General features: G+C 48.8%; 1 protein-coding gene across 1 annotated transcript in view; it reads right to left on the bottom strand.

Moving 5' to 3' along the window:
* The window catches only part of LOC147710129 (E3 ubiquitin-protein ligase TRIM39-like), a 112,907-nt gene extending 88,756 nt beyond the window's left edge, over nt 1–24,151 (bottom strand). Inside the window, exons 1-2 of the mRNA XM_086920826.1 lie at nt 23,712–24,151; nt 406–501 (exon numbers count right to left, since the gene is read on the bottom strand). Coding sequence (XP_086776952.1) covers nt 406–501; nt 23,712–23,795 — 180 coding nt within the window. The 5' untranslated portion in view covers nt 23,796–24,151. The remainder of the gene's footprint in view (nt 1–405; nt 502–23,711) is intronic.
* Nucleotides 24,152–24,935: the final 784 nt, after the last annotated feature.

Genomic DNA, 24,935 nt, shown 5'->3' with positions numbered 1-24,935 from the left:
AATACCTTCAGGTCAGCAGAGTAATTAGTGTTTTTATTTTAGAAATTATACGTTACAAGGCAGCTAAGTTCAATTTAGGCGCACACCTATTATTATGTTGAAACGCATACATTTTTGTCCAACCTTCGGTCGGCCCCCAAATAGCCTTTAGGAACCAAGAAAAGCTCTATAGTAGAAAATGTCTTCGCGGACACTACACTTTGTTTATTTGAGGACAAACCCTTGGAAAATTTGAGCCACAATATCCACGGCAGTGACTCCGGTCAGTATATTTACCAGGCGGGGATGATAACCCATTCTTTCGGGTGACTCGTTGGTTTTTGTATGTTTGGAACCTTATCAGGTCCACACATAGACTAAAGTGCAGACATGACCAGGCCCACAGGGTTCACTGCTGGCACTCACCCTCATGGTTTTACATTGTTCCTCTTCCTTGACTTTAGACTTCTGAATATATTCCTCCTCTTTCTTCAGAAGACGCCGCCACTCTTGAAGTTTTACCTGCAGAGATGAGAGTGCAAGAAATATGTAAAGATCGGTAGGGTGTGGACTCACTTACAGAATAGAATCGCTACAGGGACAACTGCACAAGCCCTGGGCCCAATTCACAAAGATAAACTTAGACCAAAAGTCTAAGTTTAGACCTAAAGCCCAACTTTACTTCTGTTTGCCCAAGTGACACCGCCGCTGCCCAGGTTTTCATGCCCGTTTTTTCTTGACCAGGTATTCCCGCCTAGGATTTTCCAACTCACTGTTCTTCCCAACAACAGAAGCACCGCCCACCCGTGGCCCTACATAATGTAGGCCGCAGCGCGATCTCGCAGTGGATGTGCACAGCGGACGTGGCAAAGGCAAACCCGTCTGCACCTGGACTGCTCCCAGCACCAGGAACCCTGGCCCCACGACCCTCAAGGATCGTCGCTCAGCCGAAAACGCTACAACATCTACATGATGCCCATCGTGGACAACGTCAGAGCCCGTGCCATCACCTTAGTATCCTACACTGACAACATACAGCTCATCCTCTCCCTTACCACCTCTACCAGCAGCGCCGAAACAAACTTCACCAACTGCTGAAGCAACGTCGCTGCTTGGATGAAAAACAACTGCCTCCAGCTCAACACAGACAAAACTTTGATCCTTATCTACAGTAACAACCACTCCCCCTGGGATGCCTCTTGGTCGCCGTCTGAACTTGGCCCCCACCCATCCTTACAAACCATGGCAAGAACCTTAGGATCATACTGGACACCAACCTCTCTATGAGCAGACAGATCAACACCATCGCCTCATGATGTTTCTTCATCCTGCGACTGCTAAACAAGATTTTCAAGTGGATACCACTTAACACCAGACAAACAGTCACCCAGCTACTTATCACAAGCAGACTTGACTACGGAAGCACACTCAACTTCGGAATCCCACCCATGTTCTAATCGGACTCCAAACCAGCTAGAAAGCATCCACCAGACCAAATCTGAGCATCTCTCTGCACCTCAACAATCTCCACTGTTTCCCAGTCCAGGAAAGATGCAAGTACAAGCTACTTAGCCAAGATCATAAAGCGCACAACAGCATCAGTCCAGTTTACCGCAACCACTGCTTCAACTTCTACCAACCCACCAGACACCTTTGATGTGAGTCCCTGGCAAAAGCACACCTCCCTTTCATCAAGAAGGCCAGAAGCTGAGGACGCTCCTTCTCGTACCTCGCAGCCAAGACATGGAACAGCCTCCAGCAACACCTCAGAACCTCCCCCTCCCTCATGGACTTCAGAAGGAACCTCAGGACGTGGCTCTTTCAGAAGAAACTGGCATGATCTCCTCGTCCTCCCTCAGGCCGGCCCTACTTAGTGCCTGGATACCCTCACGGGTGATGAGCCGCGCTCTACAAAGCACATAACAATACAATATTGCATGTATAGGTGCATATTATACAGATTGTAAGTGCCAGTCATACATATCAGGAATGTAAGTACCGGACACACAAATCCAGATTGTAGGTACCAGTACCAAGTATCATAGACAAGGAGACAGACAATGGTGTCACTTCTTTAGGCCTGTTTATCCCCGGTAAACTAGCTTCAACATTGGCACTTATTGCTAACTGATAAAGACATTGAGCAGCACTTTAGGCCTAAATGCTTGGCAACATTTAGATGTGGCACCACTCTAAGGAAGTCTACTAGACAAGAGAGAGGGGCCCCACAAACCAAGGGGACAGGGCACAGTATTAACAGTAAAATCAATTCTCCCCTTGAGGAAGCAAATAGGAAAAACCCCTATTTATCTTCAGACAATCACTCCACAATGTTTGCTTTTACCACAATGCTCTACATCCATAAATCCATACCAAGCCAATGTAAAGTTTGCACAGTTTTAATTTCTAAGAAAATTCTACACAGGAGTTCACAAAATACTCCTATACATCATTATGCAGTACAAATTCCACATTTCATCAATGTTCTAAAAAGAATAAAATTACAAATGGGAAGGGCCCCAGAGCATGGAGATCTCACGATGCAACTCTTGACCCCCTCCCCACAATACGGTGCAACAATTTAATAACAGTTAAAAATAAACCCAATCACATAATCAATTAAGAAAAAGATACAAGGGAGACAACACAAGACACTATACATGAAGTTATTCAAGTGGTGCTGGTCCGCTCCTGATGAAGGGATATATAGTGCATGGTATATTCTCTACCCTATCAAAATATCAAGCGGATCCTGCATTAAACAAGCATTTGCAATGCAATAGGTCTCGCATTAGGTCATTTTGAGCTATTGGTATAGTAAATGACAATTATTTTATTTATGTGTTTGTTTTGAAAATAGCTAAATTAATAGCTTTGTCATTTACAATGCCAATAGTTTTAACTTTTGAAAACGTGACACCTATAGCATTTGTAATGCAATATGTGTTGTATTTACATGACATAGATGTATTAATATTACAAATAACATATTTTTTTTGATAATTAATACTTAAATAAAAGTTTTAGTAATTTATAATGGAAATAGCTTAAACTTTTGTAAATAACTTTTGGGAAGATTATGTTCAGTGTATTTTATTGTGATGAAAATCCAAGAACAGCAGTGAAATATTAACATCTTTTTGTGACATTTGTAATAAACCTTGAAACATTGAGAGAACATATTAGAACCAGTTGTTGTTGAATGGTTGCACAGAGTGATGCGGTGGCGTTCAGTAGTGCTGAGTGATGCTGTGGCCTTCAGTGGTGCTGAGTGATGCTGTGGCCTTCAGCGGTGCTGAGTGATGCTGTGGCCTTCAGTGGTGCTGAGTGATGCTGTGGCCTTCAGTGGTGCTGAGTGATGCTGTGACATTTAGTGGTGCTGAGTGATGCTGTGGCATTCAGTGGTGCTGAGTGATGCTGTGACATTTAGTGGTGCTGAGTGATGCTGTGGCATTCAGTGGTGCTGTGGCGCTGAGTGGTGCTGAGTGATGCTGTGTCATTGAGTGATGCTGTGGCGTTGAGTGGTTCTGTGGCGTTGAGTGGTTCTGTGGCGTTGAGTGGTTCTGTGGCGTTGAGTGGTGCTGTGGCTTTGAGTGGTGCTGTGGCGTTGAGTGGTGCTGTGGCGTTGAGTGGTGCTGTGGTATTGAGTGGTGCTGTGGCGTTGAGTGATGCTGTGGCGTTGAGTGATGCTGTGGCGTTGAGTGATGCTTAGTCATTGAGTGATGCTGTGGCGTTGAGTGATGCTGTGGCGTTGAGTGGTGCTGTGGCGTTGAGTGGTGCTGTGGCGTTGAGTGATGCTGTGGCGTTGAGTGATGCTGTGGCGTTGAGTGATGCTGTGGGGTTAAGTAATGCTGTGGCGTTGAGGAATACTGCTTTGGCGTTGTGAGATGTTGTGGCGTTGTGAGATGTGGCGTTGAGGGATGCTGTGGCGTTGAGAGATGCTGTGGCGTTGAGGGATGCTGCACGCTGAGTGGTGCTGTGGCGTTGAGTGGTGTTGTGGCATTGAGTGGCGCTGTGGCATTGAGTGGCGCTGTGGTGTTTAGGGGTGCTGTGGCATTCAGTGGTGCAGAGTGATGCTGTGGCACTGAGTGATGCTGTTGCGTTGAGTGATGCTGTGGTGTTGAGTGATGCTGTGGCGTTGAGTGATGCTGTGGCATTGAGTGATGCTGTGGCGTTGAGTGATGCTGTGGCGTTGAGTGATGCTGTGGCGTTGAGTGATGCTGTGGCGTTGAGTGATGCTGTGGCGTTGAGTGGTGCTGTGGCGTTGAGTGGTGCTGTGGCGTTGAGTGATTCTATGGCGTTGAGTGATGCTGTGGCGTTGAGTGATGCTGTGGCGTTGAGTGAGGCTGTGGCGTTGACGGATGCTGTGGCGTTGACGGATGCTGTGGCGTTGACGGATGCTGCACGCTGATTGGTGTTGTGGCATTGAGTGGCGCAGTGGCATTGAGTGGCGCTGTGGCATTGAGGGGTGCTGTGGCATTCAGTGGTGCAGAGTGATGCTGTGGTGCTGAGTGATGCTGTGGCGCTGAGTGATGCTGTGGCGCTGAGTGATGCTGTGGCGCTGAGTGATGCTGTGGCTCTGAGTGATGCTGTGGCTCTGAGTGATGCTGTGGCTCTGAGTGATGCTGTGGCGCTGAGTGATGCTGTGGCGCTGAGTGATGCTGTGGCGTTGAGTGATGCTGTGGCATTGAGTGATACTGTGCCGTTGAGTGATACTGTGGTGTTGAGTGGTGCTGTGGCGTTGAGTAGTGCTGTGGCGTTGAGTGATGCTGTGGCGTTGAGTGATGCTGTGGCGTTGAGTGATGCTGTGGCATTGAGTGATGCTGTGGCATTAAGTAATGCTGTGGCGTTGAGTAATGCTGTGGCGTTGAGGGATGCTGTGGCGTTGAGGGATGCTGCACGCTGAGTGGTGCTGTGGCGTTGAGTGGTGTTGTGGCATTGAGTGGCGCTGTGGCAGTGAGTGGCGCTGTGGCATTGAGGGGTGCTGTGGCATTGAGGGGTGCTGTGGCATTCAGTGGTGCAGAGTGATGCTGTGGTGCTGAGTGATGCTGTTGTGTTGAGTTATGCTGTTGCGTTGAGTGAATGCTGTGGCTTTGAGTGATGCTGTGGCGTTGAGTGATGCTGTGGCGTTGAGTGATGCTGTCGCGTTGGGTGATGCTTTGGCATTGAGTGATGCTGTGGCGTTGATTGGTGCTGTGGCGTTGATTGGTGCTGTTGCGTTGAGTGGTGTTGAGTGGTGCTGTGTCGTTGAGTGGTGCTGTGGCGTTGAGTGGTGCTGTGGCGTTGAGTGGTGCTTAGTGATGCAGTGGTGTTGTGATGCTGTGGGAAGGTAATAAGGAGGATAGATAGAGGGAAGGAAAGAGAAAGGAGAGAAGAAGGGTGAAAGAAGGATTGGTGTGGAGATGCAGAATGATGAGGTGAAAGATCACTAAAGGGGTGTTGGACAGCACACATACCATCTGATGTACATATACATTGCTCTAAAACGTTGTGCCGATTGCTTTACTAGGATGGCTTAACATATGGGCGCTTGATCCAAGAGAGGGGCGCTCATTAAAATCACCTTTTATAAGTTATCGGGTAGACCAGCATGCCATTCACTATACATAAGTTCTTTTGAATATTTGAGTGCCACAATACTGCAAGGTCACAGGTTAACGTAGCCAAAAATATGTTTGTTCAGACAGCACGACTTTGCCATGCACTGTCAGCATTGTTTAGCACTGGGCAGCTGTCCATGAAGAACGTGAAATTACATCAAGTCAAGGTAAACTATAGTGCGTGCTCAGAGTGATTAAAAAAGTGTTGCCAAATCTCATATTCGTGCCATAAGTGAGATCAAGCGTGAATATGTGAGCAAATAAGCACTTTGAAGCATAACTCAATGTGTGTCTAAGTCTGCAGCTACCAATTATTATGAGCTACATTAACTGTCCAAATGTTGTGCACAGTGTGTAAGTGAGAGATTGTGAGAGAGAAAGAGTGTGTGTGTGTGAGAGAGAAAGAGTGTGTGTGAGTGTGTGAGAGAGAATGTGTGTGTGTGAGAGTATGTGTGTGTGTGTGAGAGAGAGAGTGTGTGTGTGTGTGTGTGAGAGAGAGAGAGTGTGTGTGTGTGTGTGTGAAAGAGAGAGAGTGTGGGAGAGAGTGTGAGAGAGTGTGAAAGAGTGTGAGAGAGAGTGTGAGAGAGAGTGTGAGAGAGTGTGTGTGAGAGTGTGAGAGAGAGTGTGAGAGAGAGAGTGTGAGAGGAGAGTGTGTGTGAGTGAGAGAGTGTGTGTGAGTGTGAGAGAGAGTGTGTGTGAGTGAGAGAGTGTGTGAGTGAGAGAGTGTGTGAGTGAGAGAGTGTGAGAGAGAAGGAGTGTGAGAGAGTGAGTGTGTGCGTGTGAGAGTGTGTGTGTGTGTGAGAGAGAGTGTGTGTGTGTGTGTGAGAGAGAGAGTGTGTGTGTGTGAGAGAGAGTGTGAGAGAGAGTGTGTGTGAGAGAGTGTGGGGCTGTGAGAGAGTGTGTGAGAGAGTGTGTGTGAGAGAAAATGACATCTAGAATTTCACGGCTGTAGCGTATTTTACTTTGACAAAACCAAGCGAGTGCAAAAACCTGATATTGGTAAAAAATATAATATGCTCAAGATTATTTTACAATGTGGTGGCATCATGATGCCAGATGTAAGGGGTTAGCTATGGATGATCGAGCTATGACACTCCTACGTTGGTTAATGGAAAAAGTAAGTAGTCACCATCCGCATCAGGGTGCGCTGTGTTGCTCCAGTTAGACCTATGCAGGAGGTGCAAGATGATTGCCTCTCTTAAAATGCAAAGTTTCTACACCAGTAGGAATGCTACTCTGTATTCGGGAGATGTGAGAGGAGAAGACCATATACTCAAAACTGCACTGCACTAATGGGCCTACAAATTTAACTTTGAAACACGGCACAAGCAGCATACTCAGAAACTTTAAACTATAAAATATAGATTAAAAAGCCTTTCACCGAAAAGTAAAAGGTTTCCTGACATGATCGTTTGAAAGCATACTATCCACATTGATTGCATTGATTCTGGTTTTATGAAGCAATTAGTAAATCCAGAAACCATAGTGGCCACTAGAGGTCAGTCGACTACCATAATATGAGGTTTCTGAGCGAAACATTAGAGCGTGGCTTGTAATTAGCAGGGGCCAACAAAATGCCAACTTGGACGATACAGTGAAGAAGTCCTGGGGATTTCCTAAATTGTCCAAAACATCAAGATATTAACATACACATAGTCAAATGCTTTCATTATTAAAGTTTTGAAGCGAATCAGCTGTGGACCTGCGAATGAAAAACAGTGCGATTTTGTTGTTTCTACAAAAGAAGATAAACATGCAATACGGAGAATAGGGTGATCTTTGAGCTAGATAATCTGAAACACAAGCAGCAGCAACCTACGAACTGAAATATTAGTTTCAGCGGGCCATAACTGCCAAGGATTGGAACCATGGATTGATTATAACTATAGCACAACTGCCGGTTACAAAAGGTGAAAAGGTTGCTGTACTTAAATGAATTTGGTGTATATCTTCACTATAGTTTTTGGAGTTAATTGATAATTAGAGATAAACATTTAAATCTGGCCCACACATCTTTAAGCTGTGCAGTATGAGTAATTAAATATTATAAAGTGTCGTCCATCTGATTGCGATAGTGTAAATTAGGTCTAAAACAGCTTTTATTGGTTATGGCCACTAGAGAGAAGCATAGCGCCATGTACGCTGCGGCCCATTGACTGCCTCTGGACTTATGCGAAGGACAGAAGAGAACATGGGCACTCGTAGAAGTCTTGTAAGTGAGGCTGCGAGAATGAACGGGTCTGGAAAAACAAGCAGGACAAGCTCTTGGCATTGCTTGCTGTGTGGGGGCGGGGGAGGGGGAGCAGGGCAGCGAGCGAGTGGGGGAGCATATGGCGAGCGAGTGGAGGAGCATATGGCTAGCGGCTGGGGAGCAGAGCGCGTGAAAAACAATCACTTCAGAGCAGCGCATTGCTTTGAAGTCTCAAGTCTGTGGCGGGTCTGATGCGATGATGCGAGGCGGCTCGGCGAGGCAGGCAGGCAGGCGGATAGAAGCGCGTGCACTGGACACATGCACTTCTGGAAATCCGCATTTTTGAGAGCTTAGTTTAGCTCTTAGTTTAGCTCCTATAGTCTCGTCCTATTCATTCCTTGCGGAATGGAATAGGACGAGACCTAAAAACTGTATGTGGACGCATTTAGGTGATTTGATATGCTGACACCTTTTTCAGGACAAACACATGTAATGCAATCTCCCAAACGAAGTCACACAAAAAATAATAAAATAAAAAAAACCTGTGGGGGCGTGGTCTGCAGCCGAGAGGAATGGCCGCACTCTGAGGCGGCTCCTCGGCCCTCGCCGATATTCCTGGCATTGATCCTGCGCCTGTGCTTTTCTAACCCCTACGCTTGGGGGTAAGGATCCACTGACCGTCTGGACGAGCCCATCTGCTCCCAGTTTGCCTCCGGACCCCCATTTACCGTGGCTGACTCCCGAGGCTCTGCTATCCTTCGGCCTCAAAATGGCAGCCGGGACCACCGGCCGATGTGTGGCCTGACTCCGGGGCCGCTGCGAGAGCCTGGGTGCCGCTGCAGAGACTATCCGGCCTCGGCGGAGCTTTGAGGGGCGAGCGCCTGTTGATTCCTGTTGACCCCGTCCTGCTGGGCCCCACGAGCGACGATCTAAGCTGCCGAAATCGAGCCCTCCCTCGTGCTCGGGACGCTAACTACGCGAGTCCCCGGCTTTGGGCCTGCTACCGGGGACCGCTTCCACATTGCTCAGGACTTCCGTGACCTGCCTGCGCTAGTCACTTCATACTGCGCTGCCTGGGTAGACTGCCTTTTGCCCCCATGGCCTGCTGTTGGTGCCACTAACTGCACTTTGGCGCTCTGTGGGGCCATATCGCTTGTGGGGACCGGAGCGGGCTGGAGCTCGGTCCTACGACGCGGGAGACGGTGCTCGCCTCCCGCACCTGTAGACTACCGTGTGATGCCTGTACCCGCCCGGCTTCTGGAGCCTGCTGGAGCTGGGGTGGCCCACGCTGAGGGGGGGCCATGCCTTTTCTACACCGGGAATACCGGCTGGATGCTGTAGCCGGGAGACAGCTGGACACTGCCTTGGGCCTGGCCCTGGAGCTCACGGGAGGCTCACCCTGCAACTCCGTGACCCGGCGCAGTGACAACGTGACCTCTTTAACAGATTCTGGAGCTCTGCGGCGTGGAGTGGTCCCGGGGTGTCCCCCTAACTCCTCCTGGACTGACAGGCTGAGCTCCCTCCTGTGCTGGGAGCCAAGGTGCGTGATCTGCAACCTGTGATATAGTGAGTAGAGCGCTCGCACCCCCCATTACGCCCTACTGTTGCCCTGCTCCTTTTTCCCTGCTCACACCTGGTCCCGAGACTCTCTAACGGTGGCAACCCGATAGGTGTGGTGACTACTTACCTACACGAGGGCGGCGGAGGCCGCCTCCTGACTGCACGCGCTTCGGTCCGCGCCACTGGAATATACTGTACGCATTGGATTCCACAATGACCTCTAATAAAGGAAACAGGCACTCCACTCAGAGACAGATCAATAAACTCTCATGGGGTTCTAAAGGGGAGAATAAAGATGCGAATCCAGAGAATGCACCTAAAACCGCGACTCCTCCCCCTGCAGCGCGGTCCCCCACTCTGGAAGACGTGATGGAGGCGATAGCTGGTGTCCGCTCATCGCTGGAGACCCGCATGGACTCTGTAAACATCGAGGTCACACTGCTGCGGGCGGACCTCCGCAAAATGGACACCGAAGTAAAGGACATTGAAATTAAAACCACGGCGCTCATAGACGACACCTCCACCCTCCAACAGCAGGTGGCCCAACTCCAAAAGCAACAGTTACAAATGGGGGAGCTTCTTGATGACTATGAAGGGCGCACAAGGCGCAACAACCTCCACATCCTAGGGGTTCCGGAGCGAATGGAGGAGCCGGCTACTGATCTCTTTGTAGAGAACTTGATTCTACAACACCTCCTGCCAAAGCAGCTATCAAATTATTTCTCCATTGAGCGGGCACACAGGGTCCCGGGGGGTAGGCCGAAGCCGGGTGCTCCCCCCCGCCCCATCATTGCTTGGGTGTTTAACTTCCGAGACCGTGATGTCATCCTTCAGACGGCACGAACGGGGCCGCTCCTGCGCCTGGACAATGCTCAGATCACGATCTTCCCCGACTTCACGGTGAAAGTTCAGGCTCGCCGGCGCAGTTTTCTTGAAGTCAAGAAGGCACTCCTTGCTAAGACCATAAAATACGCTATGCTGTTTCTCGCCACACTGCGCGTTGAATCGGAGGGCAGGACTTGGCTCTTTAAGTCCCCTGCTGAGGTCTGGCACTGGCTCGAAGAATGGCGTCAGTCAGGTACCACTCAGAATCGCCGCCGACGGTCGGCCGACCACTCCGGCCCGGACACGCTCCCGGAGAGCCAGGATTTGTTCACTGACACTACTCATGGAGACCAATAAAGTTCTCAACCGTCTGGATCCCCTCCACTGGTCGGTCAGAGTTTTGCCCCACGACCTACCGCACAACGCAGAGCTCATTTACCCTTGACCGGCCATGCATCGACTGGTTTGTACTCACTCCTGTTATCCAGGCATTTCCCTTTATGATCCCAACAATGTGGTCCGTCCAGTCTTTTCTTAGTTTTTGTAATATGTAAATGCAACTGCTGTAATCCATTGACTTAAATTGCACTAGGCTTCACCATCTTGTAGACTTTAGGCGAGGGCACTCATGGCTCTCCACACACCCCGTCTATGTTTGGGAGGGCGACAGGCACTCTGCCTAGTTGGGGAGTGGATAGTTTAAAGTCCGCGGGCAGGGGGGCTGGGTGGGGGGTTGGGCAGAGTGGGAGGGGGGTTCCAGGGGGTTTTGTATTGGTTTTTGTTGAACTTGGCCGTTTCTGCAGGGTCATCCCTGAACTTTTTGCCTTCCTCCAATATTCTCTCTGACCTGTTTTTGTTGGTCTAATGACTCTGGGCACTTTACCACTGCTGACCAGTGCTAAAGTGCATATGCTCTCCCTGTGCAAAATGTATATGTGATTGCTTTCCATGATTGGTTCATTGGATTTACTGTCAGTCCCCAGTAGAGTGCACCAGGAGTGCCAGGGCTTGTGAATGCCAATACTGCTAGTGCACCTGCAGCGCTGGTTGCGCTACCCACAAAGGCAGCCTTTGAAAATGTGTCTAGGGTCTGCCATTGCAGAACCTGCGTGCAGTCTGGTACTGTCATGCTGGCTGGGCAAGTGCACCCACTTGCCAGCCTCAAAACCTTCCCTTTGCTTCATATTAGTCACCCCTATGGTAGGCCCTAGGGCAGGGTGCATTGTAAGTGTAAGGTAGGACAAGCCCTGATATGTGTGGCATGTCCTAATAGTGAATTACAGCCAAATTCGTTTTTCACTATTGTAAGGCTACCTGTTCTCTTAGGCCAAGATGGGCTGCTGGAATTATTACACCCTATAATCCCAGCAGGCTCAGGGAACATGGTAGAAAGTAAGTTTAGTATGCCTGAACTCAGAATAATAAAATACTTATTTTAGTAAAGTTTATTTTAATATCCTGTGTTTACAAATGCTACTTTTAGAAAGTTAGCATTTGCTTGCCTAACCACTTCAGCCCGCCTCTGCTAGGATGTGTATCTGCTGTCTGGGTTGTGTGAGTGACAGGGCTGGGGGATGACGTGGTGAATGCAAGGATTACACCTTAGTGGAAGGTGGGAGTGCCCCTGGACTCTAAATACGGCTGTGCTCTGCCACCACAATGCTGGCTCCGCCCCCTGGGGAGCGACTGATGACTCTGCCCGACACCTGGCCCAGGAAGAGGGAAGACTGTCAACAAGATACTCCTGGCTGTACTTGTCATCTGAATGCTGGCTCCACCTCCTGCGGAGCGTCTGATGTTTCTGCCCCTCACACTGAAAGGAAAAGCCAGGAACAGCACAGCAGAGTGCTTCAAAACTGAATTAGGCAATGCAAAGGCCCCCCTGGCCTGAAAGAACAAAAGAATTGCTGTATAAAAGAAGGAGCCCTGCTCCTAGCAAATTAGATCCTGTTTCCCACAACGAACCTCTGCCCAACTAGAAGGAGAAGAAGACGCTGGAAGGACTGGCCTGCTGATTGCCTTGCTGAGGAAGGAGAGGAGAGGACTTGCTGAAAAGACTTTGTAGACTTGTGCTGAAACTTTCTCCAAGGGCTTGACTGAGCTTGCCCCCTGAACTGAACCCCAGGACCAGTGGGTTCATTGTGTCTTCGCTCGCTTCTATCTACCAGCCGTGTGTGCCTCCCGCCGGAGTCGAGTTTGTGCCCCCATCGCCCCCTCCTAGGGCTGTGGCATTCGGGAGCCTGTCTGCTCCTCTGCCCTTGCCTGCCACTGGAGCGCGCTGAGCGCTCACTCGCCCCTCCCGCCGGAATTTCCTCAAGGCTGGTGACCTACGCCGAGACCGCAGCCCGCACGTAGGACCGTGCCCTGCTGTCCCCGCTCGCCGACCCGAGAAGTTTGCAGGCCGCGCCACCCCCCCTGTTGGGAGACCCCAGTACCATCCGTACCGAGGTCATGGGCATGTGCGCACACACAGACGGAAATCCAAAGACACTGCCAGAAACGAGTCGCCCTGTCCGTGCACGACTCGTCCCAGGAAAAGAACTGCTGTCCCGAGGTACGTCTCTCTCACAACGGGCTCGGGGCCCGCAACGCCTTCTTTCCCCGTGGTGCTTCAACAGAGTACGTTCCGTATTGTTTTTCAACAAAGTACGCCCCACATTGCTTGTTAAACCGAGTGCGCTCCGCATTGCTTCAACAGAGTACGCTCCGTAGTGTTTTTTTGAACAGAGTACGCCTCGCATTGCTTGGAGGGCGGGGTACGGCTCGTACTTGTAGAGATTGCCCGTACGCGACGTACACTGCTCACGCTAGATGCGTGAGGATTGGTAGAGCCGCCCTTCGTGATCATACGGAGCGCACAGGAGTGTTCACAAGGGCCGGGCTCTTGAAAGCACCGTACCGGGGCACTGAAAGAAGTACCCAAACCCCAGAGAAGGGGTTGTTGGAAGCATTTAATCCCTGTAAGACTGACCAGGACTAAGAAGTAATCCAAGAAGAAATATCCCAAAGAGAACATTGCCATTATTTAAAATCTGGTGGCCCCCACTAAAATCAATGTGTAAAAAGGTCTTGTGATAAGTTATCTGCCTATATATAATATTTTTATATAAAGAAGATGTATTTTCATATCCACAGCCTGGTGTCCATTTGTGGGGGGATTGGTATATTTACTGTGTGTATGATCACAAATACTTAACCCAATAACGCCTGAAGAATAGCCTTGGCTGCTCACGCCAGGCACCTAGAGGGTGAGCAAGGGTAATTCTAAGGGGTCATCCTTCGCCCTGACTTAGAGGAGAGGGTCCCTGCTTGTCACAAGTGAATACTTGCACCAACCAGAGACCCCCAATTCTAACAGTTTTGTTGGTTATTACATTTCTTGTTTGTAGCAGAGTCCTTTCTTGTCACATTCCGCATCTTTCGCAGTGTCCAACCAAGGCGTATTGCATCCATCTGGTGTTATTGACTCCTCAGGAGGTGCCGAGACGCCCTGATCCCATGCTCCTTCTTGCCACACCCACTCAGTTGCGCAGGTTGGTTCTCCTCTTGTCACTCCTCCATGGATCTCACAGCATCCACCATTATGTCACAGTCCCTTCCTAGAACCATCACGATTATGTCGTGGAATGTCAACGGATTTGGGCACAAAATCAAACGCGGTATAGTCCTCCAATACCTACGGTGCCACTCCCCCGACATAGTACTGTTGCAGGAGACACATTAAGTGGGCAACACTTGTCAGGCACTTCAAAGAGGCGGCTATAAACTGTTGGTACACGCGGGGTTCACCTCTTGGTCCCGAGGTACAGGGATTTTGGTTAAAAAGAGTCTAGCACTCACTTACACAAAGACGTGGGCTGACCCCCTGGGCCGTTGTGCACTCGTTGATGCCGCCTGGGAAGGACGTCCCTTGAACATCATATCTGCATATCTTCCACCGACTCTGGGTCGTGATTCCCTCAGAGACTTGGGCACCCGACTGACAGGCCTCCCCACCGGTACACTTCTCATTGGGGGTGACTTTACCATGACGATGAATGACGACCTCGACCGACATCCTAGACGCGCTTCACATAGAGAGAGCTCTGATCTATCAGAGTTTGTACAAGCCGTGGGACTTGAAGATATCTGGAGAACCCATTACCCAAATATGCCTTATTTTACTCACTATTCTAACGCACACAAAGCATGTCCCGAATGTACTATTTTTTCTGCCCCATAACAGATGTGGGATACTTCGTGCGTCCGAAGGGCCTCTCCCGGGGCATTTCTGACCACTCTCCTCTTACTGTGGACTTAACTTACCACCACCAGTACACCTGAGGCCCCATAATTATCAATCCTTTGCTTCTGCAGATCCCAGACATTAAGGACTGCCTGATAGAACACACCGACTTCTATTTCTCTGAAAACGTCGGCTCTGTGCGTTCAGCAGTCACGATCTGGGAAGCATACCTGGCGGTCATTAAAGGCAAGGCACTGGCGCTCAAACTTGGTTATATACGGAAGCACACCGACCAGATCCATCAGGCCGAATCTAACTTGTTACGTCACGAATTGTCCCACAACACTGCCCCCTCGGACGATACGGCCCGTCGTCTCCGAGCCCAACAACTTGACTATATAGCTCTGGCGAGGGAACAGACACAAGCTTGATTACTCCACACGCGCCATCGCATCTATGAATTCGGTGACCGCGCAGGGAAGATGCTTGCATGGTTGGAACGGCGAGAACAGGGAGCTAGATGGGTGTCGTCCATTGTGAGACCGGATGGGTCGACAACCGTAGATCGGCAGGGAATAGCGGACGCTTTCGCCGACCACCTGGCACATATTTATACAGCTGGGGCGCGTTACACCTCGGAGGAGTTCAGGCAACTCCTAGAGGAGATGCGTCTACCTACCCTCTCGGAGACTGACAAGGAAATCCTAGACGCCGACATCACGGCGGACGAGCTTACGACGGCGCTCTTTGCTGTCAATTCTGGCAAAGCAATGGGCCCCAATGGAGTCCCCATTGAATTCCTGAAGGGCATGTCTCCCAGCATCGTCCCACATCTCAAGAATATGTTTGAGGACAGCTTGGACAAAGGCATCCTGCCACTTGATCAAAGATTGGCCTCCATAGCGGTCATCCTCAAACCGAATAAACCACCCACTGATTGCAATTCCTATAGACAGATCTCTTTGATTAGCGCGGAGGCCAAGATCCTTGCCAAGCTTCTAGCCAACCGGCTCCTCGTAGTGCTTCCCTCCCTCATCCATGACGACCAGTCGGGCTTCCTTCTGGGACGAAATACGGCCCTAAATTTGAGGAGAGTCAATAATGTTCTGAGTCGGCAACCTATTTTACAGCAAGACGCCGCCATTCTGTCCCTCGACGCCACGATGGCGTTCGACTCGATTGAGTGGTCCTACCTTTTTGAGGTCCTGCTCAGATTTGGCTTCGGACCCAAATTCGTCCAATGGGTACGGCTCCTCTATACAGGCCTATTGGGCCAAGTACGGGTAAATAATCACACGTCTCGCCGGTTCAGACTCAACAGGGGGACCCAACAAGGCTGCCCCCTGTCGCCGCTACTCTTTGCTCTCACCCTGGAACCCCTGGCCCACTGGATCCGCACGGATGTTTCCATCAGAGGCCTCCAATGGAATGCCGAGACAACCGACAAAATCTCCCTCTATGCCGACGACATCCTGGTATACGTCACCTCCCCTCGCTCCTCAATTAATAGCCTATTCCATGTCCTCACCAACTTCGGGAAATATTCGCGCTCTTCGATCAACTAGTCTAAATCAACACTATATATGCTACACGGCCCCCCACCCCCGACTACCCCGAGGATTTACTACTACGATAGCTCAGGATGGCTTTAAATACCTCAGTATCTTTGTTACCCCAGATTCCACATTATTCCATGACCGGAACTTACTGGGCCCCCCGCGTCGGCTACATAGTGACGTAGCCCACTGGCAATCCCTACCACTCTCCTTCCCTGGCAGGGCGGCCTTATTTAAGATGTTGGCGCTCCCGCGCTTCTTGTATGCCCTGCAGAACTGTCCTTTCCCGATTCCTGACTCCTATTTCAACGCTGTGGAAAGAGACATACGATTTCTGCTATGGGACGGCGGGGCGGCCCGTATTGCCCTCCAAAAGCTCACCCAGAGTTGGTATGATGGGGGCATCGCCTTGCCTAACCTGCGTCTTTACTATTGGTCATCACAGCTGGTGGCCACCAACCACTGGATCCATGGGTCACCCCTGCGTCCAGCTTTCCACCTAGACAGATGCCAGACGGGGCGTGAGGGTTACCTAGGGGCTCTCTACAGTAAGCCAGTCAGGAACAGGTAGGTGGGACCAATGGCACAAACAGTCGCAATCTGGCATAGGGCCAACAGGTGTCTGGGCTGGTCGGACAAAATCACCAAAGCGACGCCATTGTGGTCATCGCAACAGTTGGGCTCCCTTTGCTTCCACTTGGGATTCGACCGGTGAGACACGATAGGAATATCGACGGTGGGAGATCTAATACACAAAGGCGAGCTACTGACATTTGAGGATTTATGAACCAAGCACTTCCTCGCATGAACAGAACTGTTCCGCTACCTCCAAATCAGGCATGCTATCCTCACTGCTATCCCCGATCTCTCGTCCATACCCGAGACCTCCCCCTTGGAGGACAGACTGCTTTCGGAACCTCTCCCCTCAAAGGCCATCTCCTACACCTACCGAAAACCGTGTAACAATCTCCCTGATACTTTTCAGTCCCTGCGAGACAAATGGCAGGCAGACAAAGGAAGAACCCACATTGCTCATCTAAATACATAAACAGGAAGACAAACCTAAAATATCAAAACCTCAGCTTAAAAATAAGAAGGTAGCCAGACTAAAGATCAGGCATGTCCCGGATTTTGAAGACTCTGCTTCTGAACAGGAAGAGGGCATTGACAATGCTGGACAGCGTGGCAAAAGTTACAATAGTTTGCCAGAATCTGATGGATTGCCTGGTGGGAATAGCGCTGAGTGAGTATATCATGGGGAAAACACCCGATACCAGCGTCAGCATTCCACACCATTTATAGAAAGTCCAGCTATGGTTGGAAGGGGACCTAGTCAGATTTATAAATTCCTCTTTTGCAAGGAGCTCACTCAGAGTTATGAAATGTTACTGCCCAAAAAAGATTGGCCACCTGACTTCGTATTGGATTGGCCACCTGACTTCGTATTGGATTGCCCAAAGGGGAAAACCATAATTCTACTGGCTTTCTTCAACCTCCTTCCAGCATTGTCATATGTTGATGACATATATTTTACAGACGATGACCTGATGGAGCACTTGACCAGAGTGGAATGCATAATTCTGGGGTTTGCTCACATGGGGTACAGACTCAATTAAAAAAAAATCTAAAATTGCTCATCTCAATGTCTTATTTTTGGGATACGAGATGTCAAGTGAATGCAAGAGCCTGGCAATCCATTTTTTTTTAGGTATGCGTGTTGCTCCAAACACCAAGCACTTTAAACAGGTTACAGTCCATAGTAGGATTTCTAAATATTGGCAGAACATACATTCCTGATTACACAGAACTTGTAAAACCACTATATGACCTAATTCATCCTGATTTTGAGAGCACACATTGGATGGAAGAATACACATAATCTTTCCAAGCTGACATGATAGCTTCCAAACATTTAGACACACATGTGTAAACACAATGAACCTCGTGATCCGTTTGACCACAGGGCCATCAGTATACACAAATATCAACTTTAATGAAGGTGAGACAGTACCGATTGCATATAAATAGCATCTCTATACAAATGCTGAAATGAATTGTGCACCAACTGAAAAAAATATTGACTGTAGTTCAAACTGCTATAGTGAGAGAGCACGCACTGGCACAAGGGAAACTAATTGTTGTTGTGACCCAGGTACCGACTTTAGAGGCCGTTACAAGAGCCAGTGTTCCGAATGCAAAAGCTCTACATCCAAGTTGGATACAATGGGCAAACTCCCTCATTGCAACAGATGTGGACTACAGATTTGACTCTACCTTACTAATACAAGCATCTCTCCAATACGAGCAAGAATATCCTCTGCCTAATGAAGTTATGCCACTACATTGCTATGACTCTATCATTTATACTGATGGTTCGGCACAGCCTGCCGTAAGGACAAAACAGCAATATTCAGCTGCATGCACAGTAGTAAAAGGACATATGGATGATGGGACTTTCCATCCAAAGAAGACCTACATGTACAGCTGGCAGAACTAAAGGCTCTAGTACTGGCACTACAGAATATGGATTCCGGATTCCCAACATTCATTGTGTGATCCTTATTACTGCATGAGTATCCATTACTGGAGTCAGAATGGATTCGGGGATTTGAAAGGCTGCACAGTGAAGTACAAGATTCTGCAATCAGATGCATAAATGCCAAATACAGACATCTTTCCTTGGCAAGCACATATTTGCACATTATTAAAAGGAGGTTTAAGTACTGATCGACTGTCCCCATGCCTTGTCTGAATCCATACTGGGTGGGGGATAAGATAAGATGTTATTCCCGTTTGCCCATTTTTCCAGTTGATCCAGTATTATTCCACCCCATACCTTGTCCATCGAATCAATTAGGGAAATAGGCCGGTACCCTAGTGCACTCAATATGAATTGCAAGTACAATAAAGACATACGGAATGATAGCTGCAATGTTTACTAAAAGCAAACACAATAGGAACAAAATCCGACATACTTGCTGTTTGATTTGATAGCAATTCTACCCTCATTCTTCTATTTCTATTCACTAAATTATTCTTAGCACAAAACACTTAAAGAAACGCTAATTTGAGTTTCAGAGATAGTTCACACCCACATATCTGTTTGGAATATAAGGTTTATGTTCCCTATGATCACAGAGCCTGCTATTGTTCCCCGAAGGCAGGTTGGCTGATGATTGCAGCCAGTAAAGGCGGGACACCTTCCTATGATCCTTCAGCTCAGGTGTGTGATGCAATTCTGTGTGGCCTGTTCGTCCGTTGTTGCCTGCCATGAAGTTCCTCTCTGACAGTTCACTCCTGTTCATTGGATTATATAACAGTATTTAGTGATTGCTGTATCTTTCAGGATACATAATTAGCAGAAAGTGGCCTGATGCTCATTTACTTATTTTCAATCCTTAAGACTGGGTTCTTTGAACAATAACAATCAACAAGACACATAGTTGTCAACCTTGAATGCAATGTTGTTTACAATTCAATAACAACAATTTAGAACAGAACAATCCACTTCAGATTAAATACTATGAATACGTTCAGGCAGGCTTGATTATCGGGTTGCAAAGAAAAATGACAAACTAAATGTGCATTCTATATAAGTCACACGCCTTCCCTTCTGAATTATTAACATGTGAAACCTAACAAGGGGGATACCTGGAAGAGAAAAGTTATGATAATCATAACATCTGCAGTTGATACAAAGAGGTTCCACAATATCACACACATTCCCCGTCTCTTCCGGATTCCCTCGAGGCTCCCTCCTTTCTCCCATCATCTTTAACCTCTACATGGGATCTCTCGGATCCATCCTTACAGACAGCAGCATCAAGATCCCTCAATATGTAGATGATACTCAACTCTACCCCAAAAATATCCTCACCCAACAACATGCCCAAATCCTACCCCAAACTCATACATTCTGACTAACGTTTTAAATTTAAACCCCACAAATATTGAATTCTTACTATATGCCACCGGCTCAAAACAGCCCTGGGTTCAAGCCTGGCTTTCCAACTTTCAGGTGTACCCCCAACCCCAACACACACCTCTCATTCAAGCCACATGCTGGAAAGAAGTAAACTTGGATCCAAATCTCTCTCTTGAAGAAAATGAAGTTCTTTCGGTTGGAAAATTACTTCAGACTAACCGAACAAGTTCTCTCTACAGTGGAAGTAGGCAAAGCCATATTTAAAGGTCTCCCCAATACTATGCTAGCACCCCTGGAAGGCAGCATACACAAAGCAACATCAGAACTACAGTACAGGTCCTCTTCCATGTGGGTGGAGGCAAAGCCCTGCTCAACTTTTCCCCAATACCATCCTGGCACTTTTAAAGGAAGCATACACGAAGAGGCACCTCTCATCAAGGGCTTGAAGGTATTTGATCATATCATCTCCACGTCAAAAGACCTACTCTGCCTCCCCCGTCCAGCCCAGGCCATCTTCAACATCATTTGCATCACTTATAAAGCGCTCGATTACAAGACCCCGGCTTACCTGACAAACAAACTAACCAAGTCTAGGGGACAACATTAGTCCAGGAGCGTTGGCATCACCTGACTGGAGGCAAAACAACGTAAGATAAAAAGGTAGGCCTTCTCTGATGATGCTCTCAAGATCTGGTACAGCAGCCCTATCGTTATGACATCAGCTCCATGTCTCCTACAATACAGAAAAATGCTGAAGACGCATCTCTTCAAGGAGCTAACCCCCTGACCCGACAGCCCACCATTGACTTTACCCGCCAATTGTGTCTTCCTAGCGACCCACCTGGTTTACTGCTCTATACTCCAATAACAAAAACTCAGATCGTAAATTCTGGCCACAGATATCCATATTGCTCTTGAATATGTAACATCAATACCTCCCTGACTAATTAAATATATACCCTCAGTCTTTTTGTATTTGTGACGTACCCTCAGGGTGTGTCTATAATAGTGCCCTTTAAATGACATCACACCGTGGCCAACTGTGAACCCTCTTTGACGCTTCTCTATAAAGCAATGCTGTCTACTACTAAACCTTAAGCAGAAGCATGTGCAGAGAATAGGAGAACAGAAGCTAGCACCATACATGGCATGCAACAACAAAGAATCGACAACTAGACCCCAGCCTCATGGAGGGTCTGCAACAGAGAACAGACGACCAGAGACCAGTCTCATACAGGGTCTGCAACAGAGAACAGACAACCAGAGACCAGCCTCATACAGGGTCTGCAACAGAGAGCAGACAACCAGAGACCAGCCTCATACAGGGTCTGCATCGGAGAACAGAACCAGAGACCAGCCTCATACAGGGTCTGCAACAGAGAACAGATGACCAGAGACCAGCCTCATACAGGGTCTGCAACAGAGAACAGATGACCAGAGACCAGCCTCATACAGGGTCTGCAACAGAGAGCAGACAACCAGAGACCAGCCTTATACAGGGTCTGCAACAGAGAACAGATGACCAGAGACCAGCCTCATACAGGGTCTGCAACAGAGAGCAGACAACCAGAGACCAGCCTTATACAGGGTCTGCAACAGAGAACAGAACCAGAGACCAGCCTCATACAGGGTCTACAACAGAGAACAGACAACCAGAGACCAGCCTCATACAGGGTCTACAACAGGGAACAGGCAACCAGAGACGAGCCACATATAGGGTCTGCAACAAAGAACAGACGACCAGAGACCAGCATCCTACAGGGTCTGCAACAGGGACAGATGACCAGAGACCAGCCTCATACAGGGTCTGCACCAGAGAACAGACAACCAGTGACCTGCCTCATACAGGTTCTGCCACAGAGAACAGACAACCAGATACCAGCCTCAAACAGGGTCTGCAACAGAGCCAGAGACCAGCCTCATACAGGGTCTGCAACAGAGAACAGACAACCAGAGACCAGCATCATACATGGTCTGCAACAGAGAACACAACCAGAGACCAGCCTCATACAGGGTCTGCAACTGAGAACAGACATAGACCAACCTCATACAGGGTCTGAAACAGAGAACAGACAACCAAAGTTAGACCAGCCTCATACAGGGTCTGCACCAGAGAACAGACAACCAGAGACCAGTCTCATACAGGGTCTGCAACAGAGAACAAAACCAGAGACCAGTCTCATACAGGGTCTGCAACAGAGAACAGACAACCAGATACCAGCCTCAAACAGGGTCTGCAACAGAGCCAGAGACCAGCCTCATACAGGGTCTGCAACAGAGAACAGACAACCAGAGACCAGCATCATACATGGTCTGCAACAGAGAACACAACCAGAGACCAGCCTCATACAGGGTCTGCAACTGAGAACAGACATAGACCAACCTCATACAGGGTCTGAAACAGAGAACAGACAACCAAAGTTAGACCAGCCTCATACAGGGTCTGCACCAGAGAACAGACAACCAGAGACCAGTCTCATACAGGGTCTGCAACAGAGAACAAAACCAGAGACCAGTCTCATACAGGGTCTGCAACAGAGAACAAAACCAGAGACCAGCCTCATACAGGGTCTGCAACAGAAAACAGACAACCATAGACCAGCCTCATACAGGGTCTGCAACTGAGAACAGACAACCAGACACCAACCTCATACAGGGTCTGAAACAGAGAACAGACAACCAAAGTTAGACCAGCCTCATACACGGTCTGCACCAGAGAACAGACAACCAGAGACCAGCCTCATACATCGTCTGCAACAGAGACCAGCCTCATACAGGGTCAGCAACAGAGAACAGACAACCAGAGACCAGCCTCAAACAGGGTCTGCAACAGAGAACAGACAACCAGAGACCAGCCTCATACATCGTCTGCAACAGAGACCAGCCTCATACAGGGTCAGCAACAGAGAACAGACAACCAGAGACCAGCCTCATACAGGGTCAGCAACAGAGAACAGACAACCACAGACCAGCCTCATACATCGTCTGCAACAGAGAACAGACAACCAGAGGCCTGCCTCATACAGGGTCTGCAACAGAGAACAGAACCAGAGACCGGCCCCATACAGGGTTCCACAGAGTAAGAAGCTGGGGATATTTGTGGGTGTTTCGGATTCACAAGTGATTCATTAATTCTTTAAGGGGATAAAAGTATGTTTGGTGTTTTCATTGATCAAAACTCACTCTGAGGGTCCTAAAGAGAAGGGTGCCCAAGAGCACACAGTGCGTATTCAACCTGTGATCCCTGAAAGCTGACATATATTCCTTGAATTTCTCTTCTTGACTGAGAGAGTGTCTTCACTTGTGAATCCTGACTACCCACATACACACTATGTACTCTTAGGCACCCTACTCTATGGGATTGATGGCTTGAATTTTGATCCCTTCATCCCTCAAAATATACTTTGTATCCTCTTCAAGACTTAACGAGTGAATTCACTTGTAAATCCTGAACACCCACAGACATACCTTGTGCTCCTCTGCAACTTCTTCCTTGTGTGAAACTTACAATATCTTTACTTGTGAACCCTCGAAATCCACACACTTTCCTTGTTTTCCGCAGCCTCCTCCGTGGGACACACAGGGTGACTTGTGACCTCTGAACATTTGTACACACAGGGTCTGTGCTCTGCCCCTTGATGTGAAGCACCGAGTGACTTTCTGATCTCTGAATGTCCACAGACACACCTTGTGCTCTTCTGCTGTCCATACTGAACACAAACACACACACACACACACACCCACACACACACACACACACACAGACACACACACGCCATGTACACCTTTGCAGGCTTCTCAACAGGGTTTAAGGTGTGAGTTTGTGGTCCCTGAACACCCACAGACGTACCTTGTGCTCCTCTGCAGCCTCCTCTACAGGACTTGCTGAGTGAGTTTTATGCTCCTTGGACTCCCGGCACACCAAACATATCATCCTCTGATCCTCTGCACAGAACAGCAGCAGAGCCTGCTCATGTTTCTCGCACAGATTCTCCTCCGGGGGCTTCACAGGGGGCAGATGAAGCTGTTTTTAACATTTCCACCATGTTCCCCACTAGTCTGTTGGGTCTGAGATTTTTCCCTGAAGATGTTTCCCTGCACTGTGGACAGGGGAAGTTTCCATCTCTTCCCTCCCAGCTCTGGGTGATGCAGGAGCGGCAGAAGTTGTGCCCACAATCAATAAGAATCACGGGATCCTTAAAATATTCCAAACAGATGGAACAAGTGGCCTCTTCCTGGAGGTTCCCGATCTGAGCTGCCGCCGCCATGATGCAGAAATGCAGGAAGTGAAGGTAAGTTTCAGTTTCTCTCTTGTGAAGTGGGTGTGTCTGTCCCTCTCTGCGTGCAGTGGGTGTGTCTGTGCGTCTGCCCCTCTCTGTGTGCAGTGGGTGTGTCTGTGCGTCTGCCCCTCTCTGTGTGCAGTGGGTGTGTCTGTGCGTCTGTCCCTCTCTGTGTGCAGTGGGTGTGTCTGTGCGTCTGCCCCTCTCTGTCTGCAGTGGGTGTGTCTGTGCGTCTGTCCCTCTCTGTGTGCAGTGGGTGTGTCTGTGCGTCTGCCCCTCTCTGTCTGCAGTGGGTGTGTCTGTGTGTCTGCCCCTCTCTGGCTGCGCTGGGACTTCCGGGTTCATGTTACAGGCACAGAACAGACTCTGTCACTACTGTCTCCTGTGCTTTACCTTTAAGTTTTTCACCTTTCACAGCTAAACACGCCAGCAATGTATGTTCTAAGATACTATACACAGCTGCCAGAGCCAGGGCTTTAAGTGGGCCGGGTCTCAACGGTGCTGAGCACCGGCAGTTGTTTTTTAAAGGGGGCCTAGAAACGGGTCGCTATCAGGCTCTGTTGTGTGCCCTGGCACAGGCGGTCCGTTTTTTCCCGGAAAGCAGGTACATGGATGTCTGCTTGCACACACTGCTCAGGAGCAGCACTATTTTCGTGGTGTCACCAGGGCTTTAAGTGGAAGCTTTTTCAATATTATATTCAAGTCAAAGTTGCTGATTATTTATCTTATGCAACTAACAACCACTGGCAAAGCCAAAAGTCCTACCTACAACCAGGGGCGGATTGGCAAGGCGG

This window comes from Lissotriton vulgaris, chromosome 5, assembly GCF_964263255.1.
Source record: "Lissotriton vulgaris chromosome 5, aLisVul1.2, whole genome shotgun sequence".
Classification (NCBI taxonomy): domain Eukaryota; kingdom Metazoa; phylum Chordata; class Amphibia; order Caudata; family Salamandridae; genus Lissotriton; species Lissotriton vulgaris.
Note: the sequence above shows the minus strand (reverse complement) of the source record. Positions and strands in the feature narration are given on the sequence as shown.